The sequence below is a fragment of the Marmota monax genome, unplaced genomic scaffold (genome assembly GCF_021218885.2).
Source record: "Marmota monax isolate L192 unplaced genomic scaffold, Marmota_monax_Labrador192_F-V1.1 WCK01_AAM20220418_F8-fsc00387, whole genome shotgun sequence".
Lineage (NCBI taxonomy): Eukaryota > Metazoa > Chordata > Mammalia > Rodentia > Sciuridae > Marmota > Marmota monax.
The window spans coordinates 572,741-586,065 of record NW_026692199.1 but is presented as its reverse complement, the minus strand read 5'-3'; the positions used below and the strand labels follow the sequence as shown (position 1 = coordinate 586,065).

General features: G+C 38.6%; 1 protein-coding gene across 1 annotated transcript; it reads right to left on the bottom strand.

Moving 5' to 3' along the window:
- Positions 1-12,603: 12,603 nt before the first annotated feature.
- Positions 12,604-13,099, bottom strand: LOC124080469 (large ribosomal subunit protein P1). The gene has a single exon (XM_046426382.2). It carries the CDS (start codon positions 12,990-12,992, stop codon positions 12,648-12,650), a length of 345 nt encoding a protein of 114 aa, XP_046282338.1. The 5' UTR covers positions 12,993-13,099; the 3' UTR covers positions 12,604-12,647.
- Positions 13,100-13,325: the final 226 nt, after the last annotated feature.

The following is a 13,325-nucleotide window of genomic DNA, read 5'->3' as shown; positions in this document are numbered from 1 at the left end:
TGTTGGGAATATATGTTGGGAATATACCAAAAGCACGTACTAGTTGTTGTCTTTGGCAATGGAGTCACTAAGATATATTCAGGGAATACAGAAGGCAGATAATAATCTCTGACCCTAATTAGGTTATATATAGCAGAGATCTGTTTTTGACTCAAAAATTATACATTTTTGAATTTTTCTTTGTTTTATTTTTTGTGAATTCTAATCAGTTATACTGTCAGCATTAGATTTTTGATTCATGGCATACAAATGGAGCAATACTTTTTATTTCTCTAGTTGTACATGATGTAGAATTGCACTACATGTGCAGTCATACATGTACCTACAGTAATAATGATTTTTATCTTATTCCACTATCTTTTTTACCCTCATGTCCCCTCTCTTTGTCTCCCTCCCCTTGGCTCAAAGTTCCTCCATTCTCCCCATACCCCTGCATTATGTATCACCATCCACTTATCAGAGAGAACCTTCAGCCTTTGGTTTTTTAGGATTGGCTTACTTCACTTAGAAAGATATTCTTCAACTCCATGCAGTTATGTGTAAATGCCATAATTTTTTTCTCTTTTAGTGCTGAGTAATATTCAGCATTTAATATTTTTAATTTTTTGTAGTTGTAGATGAACAGCATTCCTTTATTTGTTTCATATTGATGTTGAGAATCAACAATGAATCTTTATCCATTCATCTATTGAAGGACATCCAGGTTGGTTCCACAATTTAGCTCTTGTCAATTGAGCTGCTATAAACATTGATATGGCTGCAGTACTATAGTAAGTTGATTTTAAGTCCTTTGGATATAGACCGAGGAATGTGATAGCTGGGTCAAATGGTGGTTCTAGTCCAAGTTTTCTAAGTAATCTCCATACTGCTTTCAAGATTTTTTTGCATCAATTTTCAGTTCTACCAGCAATATATGAGTGTGCCTTTCCCCTTACATCCTTGCCAACACTTATTGGTGTTTGTATTCTGATAACTGCTATTCTGACTGGTATGAGATGAAATCTTAGAGGAGTTTTGATTTGCATTTCTCTAATTATTGGAGATATTGAACATTTTTCTATATATTTGTTGATGGAATGTATAGAACAATGGTACAGAATTGAAGACACAGAGACAAACCCACATACATAAAGCTATCTGATACTAGAGAAAGTCACCAAAACAAAGAGTAAAGATAGCCTCTTAAACAAATGGTTCTTAGAGAACTGGAAATTCATATGCAACAAAATGAAAATCAACCCCTGTCTCTCACCATGCAAAAAACTCAACTCAAAGTGGATCAAGGACCTAGGAATTAGTCCAGAGACCCTGTGCCTAATGAAGAAAAAGTAAGCCCAAATCTTGATCATGTTGTATTAGGCCTCACCTTCCATAACAAGACTCCTAAAGTGCAAGAAATAAAATCAAGAATTAATAAATTGGATGGACTCAAACTGAAAAAGTTTTTTTCTCAGCAAAAGAAACAATCAATGAGTTGGAGAGAGAGGTTACATTTTGGGAGCAAATTTTTGCCACACTCACATAAGATAGAGCACTAATCTCCAGGATGTATAAAGAACTCAAAAAACTTAACACCAAAGAAGTAAACAACACAATCAATAAATGTGCTAGGAAGATTTTTAAGGAAATGTAAGTTATGTTGACCTTCCTCAGTGTTGGTAATTAAATCTTCTATTTGACTTTGAGGACACAATTAAGTCATTTTAAGTGTTATAATTTTGATAGAACTTTTCCAATCCTGTTGGCTGAAATAGTTCCTTAGGAATGAAAAAGATACAGATCTTCTGCTGGCATTTTTCTGTTTCTTAACTAATAGAAAGAATGTTGGAGGGGGCAGGGTGTGGGGGAGTGGAGAAAGAGAGAAAGAGAATGCTTTGTAAAGATATAGTATTTGGGGCTGGGGCAGTAGTTCAGTTGAATAGCACTGGACTAGCATTTGTGAGCCCCTGGGTTTGATTCTCAACATCAATATGAAACAAATAAAGGGATGATGTTCATCTACAACTACAAAAAAATAAAAAGATTAAATTTTGAAGACCATAGTCTTCTGATTCTTTTTTGTTAATTTAAATAAAATTCACATATTATAACAGTCACCATGTTAAAATGTGAAATTAAGTGATTTTTGGTATATTTGCAGAGTTATGCAACCATCACAACTTTCTAATTCCACAAAATTTTCATCACCTCAGAAGGAAACTCTGTACCCATTGAACAATCATTCATTCCCCAGCTTCCTTATCTGGTTCTGGATGTTTCGTATGAATGAAATCATAATATGTGGCATTATGTATGCTTCTTGTAGTGTAATGTTTTCCTAGTCTCTTCATGTTGTAGCATTTAGCAGTACTTCACATATTTTTTGGCTGAGTAATATTTCATTGTATGGACATAGCACATTTTATTTATCCATTCATGAGTTGATTAGTGTTAGAATTGTTTCCACATTGGTACTATTAGGAATAATACTGCTATGAATATTAGCATGAATATTTCTGTAGACGTATTTTCATCCCCCAGAATATATGCTGAGGAATGGAATGACTGGGTCATTGCCAGAGGTACCCATTCTGCACTCAGGCCTGTGATCCATCATCATCCTGCCTGAGAAACTACCATATCTCACAGACAGAGGTCAATATCTCAACTTTCTTTGTTCCAGTCAAGAAAACTCACCAGCTTACAAACCCCAGAAACCTATCACTTAGTGCTAATTTGGGGGACTTATATTAGTATGGTGTCCTCACTTACCTGTCTGTGCCTTGTGTTTAGCTATAGTCAAGCCTCACCTGTGACATCCTCAGCTATGTGACAAAGATTAGGCAGTGATCTGAGTTTGGCTTTCTTTGCAATCCTTTTACCTATTCATCCTGACATGACAGCTCCTACTGCTTGTCCAGTTATTTTCCCAAAGCAATACTTCTTGATCCTTTTAATATATATATATATATATATATATATATATATATATATATATATATCATAATGTTTACTTAAAGAGCCTCCCCATAAGTCAGAGAGGCAACACTTACTGTACAAAGAGAATATCCCAAGGAATAGAGTGCCTGCCTTCAAGATGACTGCAGTGTTCCTGGTACAGGAATGGGTCTGAGGCAACAAAGCTGAGGAATGGACACCCTTCTCTTTCTGCTGGGTGTTTTGCATTCTGCTGCAGTTTCCTTTCCTTGCATTGCTGGACATGACCCCTCCACCACACCCTGGCTGGCCTGCTGATCACATTTTTTTTAATTTCTTTTTATTTTTTATTTTTTATTGGTTGTTCAAAACATTACAAAGCTCTTGACATATCATATTTCACACATTAGATTCAAGTGGGTTATGAACTCCCATTTTTACCCCAAATACAGATTGCAGAATCACATCGGTTACACATCCACATTTTTACATATTGCCATACTAGTGACTGTTGTATTCTGCTACCTTTCCTATCCTCTACTATCCCCCTCCCCTCCCCTCCCATCTTCTCTCTCTACCCCATCTACTGTAATTCATTTCTCTCCTTGTTTTTTTCTCATTCCCCTCACAACCTCTTATATGTAATTTTGTATAACAATGAGGGTCTCCTTCCATTTCCATGCAATTTCCCTTTTCTCTCCCTTTTCCTCCCACCTCATGTCTCTGTTTAATGTTAATCTTTTCCTCATGCTCTTCCTCCCTGCTCTGTTATTAGTTGCTCCCATTATATCAAAGAAGACATTTGGCATTTGTTTTTTAGGGATTGGCTAGCTTCACTTAGCATAATCTGTTCTAATGCCATCCATTTCCCTGTAAATTCCATGATTTTGTCATTTTTAGTGCTGCATAATACTCCACTGTGTATAAATGCCACATTTTTTTATCCATTCATCTATTGAAGGGCATCTGGGTTGGTTCTACAGTCTAGCTATTGTGAATTGTGCTGCTATGAACATCGATGTGGCAGTACCCCTGTAGTATGCTCTTTTAAGGTCTTCAGGGAATAGTCCAAGAAGGGTAATAGCTGGGTCAAATGGTGGTTCCATTCCCAGCTTTCCCAGGAATCTCCATACTGCTTTCCAAACTGGCTGCATATTCCTAATGTTTGATTTATTTTTATTCACAGCTTTTGTTTGATGCACACCTCATTGGATTGCTTACCAAAACCATTTAGATGTGTGTTCTTTCATACCCAAACCTGAACACATTTTTTTGTATCCCAATACTTCATATTGTGTGTATTGTTTGTTATATGAACCTAACCTACCTTTTTTTCCTTATATTAAGAAGTTCAAATCTACTTTGTTCTAGTGGAGCTATTTTGGTAAAATGTAAGCAATTTGGGTTCTGTTTAGGGAGTGAATTCAAGGGTTTGATGACTCAGTTTGAGCTTTATTTCATATCAGTAATACAGCCATTTATAATTTATCTGAATAAAATATTTCCTTTTTACTGTGTCTTAAGCCATCCCTACTCCCTTGTTTCGAAGAGAAAAAAAAATCTGCTTTGATCTCTGTATTTATGATTTTTTTCCCTTGGAAATCAATGGTTAACCACAAACGGGAACAAAGCTGTGTTCCAGAATCTACCATCAGAATCAGTATATTTGGCCTGAAGAAGTTAAGATTTTACATCTTGGGCTTTAGGCATCTTTAGGGTTGAAGAGGGCAAGATGAAGAGGGGGCAAAATGAGAGAAAAGTGAACCTCTGCACCTGTATTAATAAGGAGGGTCCATTTAGTCCAGTATTATTTTTTTACATACAATATAAGATCTTGTTTACAAATGACAAAAAAATCCACTTACCTTTAAAGAAAATAAAAGAAAAAGGTTTAAACTCCAGTGCTAGATGTCATATAGATAGGGCTAGGGTTTTCTTTGCAGTTGCTAGATGTAATCCCTTTAAGCCAGACATATGAATAAAAAGAAAAAAAAATGTTTACTAACTTCTGAGAAACACACACACACACACACACACACTCACACACATCCCACAAAATAGGCAAAACTGGTTCTACCTCTGGGCAATCTACATTTAAGGTTTATATCAAATATGATGACTGGGTTTTCTCATTTCCAAGTAAATGAATAAAATATCTGTGACAGAATCAGGCTTTCTTATCTTTAAACTGGGGCCAAGTAGCTTTATAATTAACTTTGTCTCTCATTTTAGGACCATTTCCATAGAGTATACAAGTTATTAATATTCCCACGTAGTAGAGTGACAGGGGACTCAACTTTAGGGCAGATATGGAAATCTTAAAAGCACTCTTTGGATGTATTTCTTTGTATAATTTTAAGAGATACTCACCAGCCCTTCCTCTAAGCAAATATATATTCCAAGCTGATGACACTCTACACACACTAAAGCATTCACCATATATGTTTTAACAAGATGTGATTAGAGAAGGGGTCGCACATGTGAGGCACTGGGTTTGATCCTCCACACACATAAAAAAATAAAGATATTGTGTCCATCATATAAAAAATCATTTAAATCAATATATCATAGATAGCAGCCATTCAGCCCATAGTGTAGTGTGGTTCATTGGCCTCATGATGACTTGTTTGGCCAGTGGCATAGCCACTATGGACTGCTATAGCCGTGTGCCCTTAGCTACTGTCACTCTTGTGGCAATTGTACTTCCCATCCTATAGAACAGCAGTGCCTTAGGGGACTTAGCCAAGGGTCTTGCACACATTTGAGTTTAACACTTGATGGAGGGAATTGAGCTCATCCACAAGTATTGGTTCAATGTGTTCCTTCTAAGTCAGCCTCCAGTTCTCATTGTATTTGAGGAAGTCAAAGCTCCCCACTTGACAAGGAGTCCCATGTATCTTTTCTATTTGGGCAAAACATGGTCTGTTTCTTCGAGGATTCCTCCCTTTTCTAGTGGAGTCTACCTCTTAACTGCTTAGCACTTCATGCAGGCAGCCACCATCCCATCCCTGCAAAGGCTATTTCCCTACACACTAAAGATGGGAGGGGTATTTAAAACCAGGAAGGCCCAGGTCCTCCTTTGAGGAATCCATCAGTTTGAGGCTTGATGAATCCATCAGTACAAGGCTTGTTACCAGGCCTATGGCTCTGGAAAGAATGAACTCACCCACTCCTCACTCTACAAATAGGAGTCCTCAGAAGGCCCCAGCCTCAAGATGAGGTCACCAAGTTCTGAGCCCTGAGAATTCCAGGAGTGGTGGTTGTGTAGTGGGTGACAGTTGATGTAACATGACATGAGCATGGTTGTCTTCCATCAGAGAATGGTCCCAACACAGAATTGTCTGTTTCCAACTTCATAAGGGGAACTCACAGAACATCCCCAAGGAAAGGGCCCTTACACCCTCAGGAGCTTATATTTATGTTGCTGGTTGTTAAGGAGCCATTTCTAGATAGCTTTTTTAGTGGGGAGTAGGACAAGGAGCACAGCAAACATTGGACAGCCCTGTCCTGAAGAAGTTTCTGACCAAGTTGTCAGGGAAAAAAAGCTGCTCAGAAGAACCATGTGGTCCAAACCTCCTTCTTTGGCTCCTACAATCTCTCTCTTGTTTCTTCAACAAGTGTCTCTTGGGAATCATCATGCCATGTGGGAGCTCTCTCTTATGGGATCCTGCATCTCTTTCCAGCTTCATCTCTCTTCCCATCCTTCGTACACCTTTCCCTTCTGGTCATGCCAGATTCCCCATCGACCTTTGTACCTGGGCTCAGACTGCTCCTTTACTCAGGACCGGCTCTCTCCAAATTTCCACCACTGAACACCTTATCCTCCCAGGTGGTCAACTCTCCATCTCTGAAGCAAATAGTCCTGTTAGTTGATTTCCCAGAACCACATTGTCTCCAGTTTGAGGAGACGTGGAGAGTTATTGAATCCAACTCCCATCAGATGCTTGAATACTGAGGTCAGAACTTCCCTACTCAGCAACCAGTCCCCCACCCAGCATTCATTTAACTGAGGGACTTGATTCATTTATGACCAGCTCAGTTAGGAAGTGATTAACATGAAAAGTGGTTTCACCAACCATCCTCACAGTTGCTACTTCTCTTTACTGAAATTTCCAGGTACAGTAAATTTTATCATAATCATATCCTTTGAGGTAGGCCTTATCCTCTTTTTCCCAATAAGGAAACTGAGGCTGAGGGTCTAATATTAAGTGACTACTCCATGTTCTACCAAAGAGCTGAACTTTTCAATGTGGATCATTGCTTTATTAGTAAATGTCTAATAAAGCCTAGGATAGCCTCCCAGGAGGGTGTACCACTGATCCTGGCTTGGCTCCTGGGAACAATTTAGTTACTCCCATTTCTTAAATTGCCAGAATGATCTTTTCAAGAATAGCTAATTCTATTCTGCTCAAACACATAGTGACTTCCCATCTCACTCAGATTTAAAACCATAATCCTTGACCAAGGCCTCCAAATCACTGAGCAATCTTACCAGCTACTCCAATACCTCTTTAGCCTCATTTCTACTGCTTTCTTCCTCACTCACTCATATAGAGTACAAGCAGGGTACACATGCTCCTGCTTCAGTGTGTTTGCACTTGCTATTCCCTCTTCCTGGAAAGCTGTTCTCTAAGATACTCATACAGATAATTTGCTCATTTCCTATAGGTTTCTGCTTGATTGGCCCCTTATCATCATCTCTCTTAGCCTGCTCTGTTTTTCAACATAACATGTATCATCACCTAACATATATTTATTTTTTGTTTGACTCCACTGGCATATAAGCACCTCAAATTAATGTAAAAAAGGATCGAAGAATTTCAGAAAGTGAGAACTCCTATGAAGATAATAAAGTAGGGAAAAATAAGAGGGCAAAATACAGTAAGGAAAGGATGATGCAATTCATAAATGAAGGTTGCTTTGAGGTCCTGACATGGGATGATGCAGAGGTAGACAGGGCTGATCTATACAGAGAAAACAAGTGCCAGGATTGTGAGCCAGTTATAGGCCAGCACCCCTAGAATTACTAATCCACTACTACATTGCAAGCAGCACAGAGAAGGGTGGATCTTCATGAGTATAGGTTTGACTGAGTGCAATTGGAGGCTCTGATTCTGCCTCAGGAGAGGTTTCAGTCAAATAAAACCTAAGGAAGACTTCCACACAATGCAAACCAATGAGGGCCTTGACAGAGGGTCCACTTATGCTGGGAGCACGTAACACAGATTTGATGTCACCGTGATCTCAGAAACTCACATGTGATTCCAGAGGTGAAAAAGATCATGTCATCTGGGTTGAGGAAGAGGGAGAGTGCATTCCAGGGACCAAAAAGAGCCTGAATAAAAACTTTTCACGACAATTCCTAGTGAATCTGGGAAGTAGTTTCATTTTGTTGGAGCTGCAATTAGATGTCAGGAAGCAGAAGGCAGCAAGGCTTTGGAACCAACTACCACATTGAAAAGTTCAGCTCTTTGGTAGAACTTGGAGTAGTTACTTAATATTAGACCCTCAGCTCCAGCTTCCTTATTGGGAAAATGAGGATAAGGCCTACCTCAAAGGATATGATTATGATAAAATTTACTGTACCTGGAAACCTCAGTTAGGAGAAGTAGCAGCTGTGAGGATGGTTGGTGAAACCACTTTTGATGCTAATCACCGACTGCTACAAGGGCCAAATGAACTTTCAAAGGAGCAAGCTCTGTGAGGACCCTCAGGTCCTGCCAGGTCTCCAGAGGAGGACTGGCACAGAGACTGCTTGTCTGGAGAAGGGAGGGTGTGAATCCAGGCATGCTTTTGGAAGTAGGAGGGCCATGGCACACATAAGGCAGCAAGAGCCTACAGGAAGGAGTTGGAGGGGTGAGCCCAACCTCTTAGTGGACTCAAGTCCACTACAGACACCTGCCATCAGAAGTTCTGTCAGAAATGAGAAGCAGTCTTTAAAAAAAAATAATCTTTAGGTTTTTTACCTCCTCTGCAGCTCAATGTGAAATAAGTGAAATGGCCAAGCACAGTAACCCCAAGGAGACCTAATTCTGCAGAGGAATCCTTCATATTCATAGTGACAGGTAGAGAATGAACACTTAGTACTTGCAGAGGGTGGTTACTGACAAATTGTTTTTCATCTCAGAATCTCTGAATCTTAGGTACAGTTTTTTTCATATACAATAGTTCTTAGAATAATGTGTACAGTTGTTATAAGGAATGGAAAAAAATAGTTCTTAGGTGCACAATCATTTAATGAGTTTGTGCACATCGGCTAAATTGGTTTTATTTTTCCTATGAATAAAGCATAGATTGCTATTCTGTCTGATAACATATTTCAGACAGATGCCTTGGGGGAAACAGCCTATGATCAGAGGATTCTCTAAGGACAAGTTGTTTTCTATTTAAATGTAGATGTCCAAGTCATAGAAGACATTTATAAGAAGATATTGAAAATTTGAATTTATTTATGTGGTTCAATGATATTGTATAAGATGATTTTTAACTAGAAATTAGAAATATTTCTAAGAATTTTGGTTCCTTGACATGAACCCTATGAGTTGTGGGAGTGTTGGAGAAAATTTGAAGGAAGCATTGTAACATCTTTCCTTTCTGTAGGAAGTTGTTTTAAAAAATCAAATAAAAACATATTTAGTCTGTCACTTTTGTACTTAAGAAACCATCTCTGGTAAAATCACAGTTACATTCAAAGTAACAATCACCTTCTTCCTTTACACAGCTGCAAAGTGCTGTGGAACTAATTGGTAATGGTGAAGCATGAACATGGAGTCCTAATAGATATTCCCCAAGAACTGAAATATGAAAGACTCTGAGAGTTGAGGACTTAATGTCTCTGAGCATACAGATTTACTTTACTTAATTAATTATTAGTTTATAATTGTTGCCAAACATTGAACCCAGGGCCTCACACATGCCAGGCCAGCATTCTACCACTGAGCCACAACTCCAGTCCCACATACAGGTTTTCATATACTGTTCCTCTGCTTACTGAAGATATATTTCAATGTGCTGATATGCTATTTCCTTCAAGGCTTAGAGCCAGAATAAAGCTGTGAGGAGGGGGCTTGTTATTGTTTCCTGGATTCTATGCCTTCTTTAATGTTGTCATTCTGAGCCTAGAATGTGTCTTTTATCTCCTCTGGCCTTATTTCATTTCATATGATTGAAATGATCAAGGGAGACTGTGTTAATTGCTTTTTATTTTCTTTTTAAGACTCTCGGTTCAATCTTTTAACATTGAGATGGTGAAAGGCCCAACTGCAGGAGAAATAAAACAGGTAATGGATGAAAATTAATTGGCATATTCCATGAAAACGTGTTCTGTGGAACAAATCTAAATGTAGAAAGAACAAACATTTTCTGGAAATATGAGGAAAAAGTGATTAATTATATGAACATGAGCAAACTTGTCTTTCTTGGTATCACTCTTACATAACTAGCATACTTGTATTTCATTCTTTCATTCCTGTTACCTATATCTAATATAAAACCACCAATACCCTATACTGGATTACTGCATTATCTTTCTAATAGATCTTCTGCTCCCATTTTTCCCTCTCTACATATTGTATCTTCACCAGCAGAGTCTTTTTTTTTTTTTTTTGATTTTTTTGTTGATCTTTTATTCTAAGAGTATCTAACCAAATTGCAGTCAACATGTACAAGCAATTGGGCTACAGTGTGTATAGGATGGTCATATAGGACAGTCAGAGTACTATTCAGCCAGCAACGGGGAGCCCGATGAGGATGCTTATGATATGAGGAAGGCACTTTCCAAGCACACAAAGAAATCCATCATACCAGGGCTGGGATTGTGGCTCAGTGGTAGAGCACTTGCCTAGCACAGCACCACATAAAAAAATAAATATGCAGAGCCAAACTTCAGTAAGGGGCACATTTGGTGACTGCAGTGAACACATGCCCTGCATAGGTTGGAAAAAAAAACATTAATTAAAAAAAAAAAAGAAATCCATCATACCATCACCTCATCCTGTGAGGCCTGAAGACATTGAATAACCATAGGCAGTGGTTCCAAATAGTTTATGGACAATATTATTTTCACTGGATGATCTTAGAGCACTATTAGGAGAAAAGTAATCATTTAGTCTTAAAGACTAAGTCTTAAGACTTTCTTAGTCTTAAAGACTAAGAAAACACAGGATATAAACATATTTTCAATCTGATTTCCATTTAGCAATATCACATGTCTTAAAAGCTGTTTGCTCTAATAAAATTCAATGAAGAAGGCAGCTAGGTCAGAAGGAAGCTTTCCACTATCATGATTCATAATGTCTACTATATGCCGGGAAGAGACTTACTCCAGCCTCTTAAATTCTGTGCCTGAGAACCACTGCTCTCTCTATATATATGGTATTGAACTGTTAATTAAAGCTTTAAAAGCATATATGAAATGTATAAATCTAAGATGTATAATAAAAATACATTGCTGGGGCTGGGGCTCAAGCGGTAGCGCGCTCGCCTGGCATGCACGCGGCCCGGGTTCAGTCCTCAGCACCACATACAAACATGTTGTGCCCGCCGATAACTAAAAAATTAAAAAAAAATATTAAAATTCTCTCTCTACCTCTCTCTTTAAAAAAAATACATTGATTCTATGAAAAAAATAAAAATCTAACCAAACCATAGCCTAATCATTGGTGGCCTATCACTAGTAACCCTTCTTAAAAAAAAAAAAAATCTCTGCTTCTAACATTTCTGATAGTCTATGTAGTTTCTTTTGGGTAATAACCTCATATTTGGGAAATAATTATTTTCTCAAATGGTTGTAGCACTATACACAAGGGCCATTCATTAGCACTGGGCATCCTGCTTGTTACTAGTGACCTCATGTCCTCCTTTATTAAATTGACACGATGTGGTCTAGGATTATTCATTTTTATATGCCTGGCACTTTGAACAATACTCATGTTTATAAATCTGTTACTGGAGTGCCCTAGCACCTTGAAAAATGAATTTCCAGGGGCTGGAGTTCTAGCTCGATGGCAGAGCACTTGCCTAGCATGCGTGAGGCACTGGGTTCAATCCCCAGCACCACATATAAATAAATGAAATAAAGGTATGCTCTCCACCTACAACTACAAAAAAAATTTTTTTAAATAAATAATTTTCTAGCTGAGCATGGAAGTGTATACCTGAAATCCCAGCAGCTCGGGAGGCTGAGGCAGGAGGACTGCGAGTTAAGACAGCCTCAGCACTTAGCAAGATCCTGTGTCTAAATAAATAAAACATAAAATAGGGATGGGATGTAACTCAGTGGCCAAGTGACCAAGTTCAATCCCTGGTTCCAAAAAAAGGAATTTCTATTTATATTACTGTTTAATGGGTGGGGGCTATATTTGTCAGCTTTTCAAAGAGGTCTGAATTCTGGTTTTGCCTGCTTTGAGTAACTGAGGACTTATCTACCCACTTGGTATTTACTAAGGACAAATCCTGTAATCATGAAATTACATAAAAAATCTGGACAAGGCATCTACTCTGATCCTTTTCTCACCCCCAGTGTTCAATATTAGGTGCCTTCCTAGTGTCAGGCTTGTATAAGATCTCCCAGTTGGTAATGGTGACAGAGGAAAAAAACCTAGCTCATGTTGTGACTGAAAAGCAAAGGGCAAAAGCGAACATAGCATTACATAAGATTAAATTTGTAGAAATTTCAAAACTATCAGCAAAGTTTAGGGTTTTTTTTTTATTATTTAACATGTTAAAAGAATTTAGTCAAAAAGACCAAAACCCATGTCATCATCAGACTCCTCGGATTCTTCTTTCTTTGCTTCCACTTTCTTCTCCTCAGCTGGGGCAGCTGCTGTGGAGGGTGCAGGACCTCCTGCCGGTGCTGCACCAGCTGCTGGAGCAGGCCCACCAGCCCCTACGTTGCAAATGAGGCTCCCAATGTTGACATTGGCCAGGGCCTTTGCAAACAAACCAGGCCAAAAAGGTTCAACATTTACACCAGCTGCTTTAATGAGGGCATTGATTTTATCCTCCGTGACGGTCACCTCGTCATCGTGCAGGATGAGGGCAGAGTAGATGCAGGCCAGCTCGGAAACAGAGGCCATGGTGCTGACTGTCGGGCGCGGTGCTAGTCGCCGGATGAAGTGAGGGCCTCACCCCAACGCGGCCTTAGCTTCTCGGAAGGACCGAGCACCTTGGCGGCACCTGAGGAAAGAAGACCCAGCAGAGTCTTTTTAAATTTTGCTTGCCTGATAGGGAAGCATAGCATACTGGTTCAAACATAGACTCCAGAACAAATCTGCCAGTTTTATTTTATCTTTTTTATTGGTTGTTCAAAACATTACAAAGCTCTTGACATATCATATTTCACAATCTGCCAGTTTTAAATCTTAGCTTTACCATCTATTAGTTGTCTGACATGAACAAATTTGTTAACT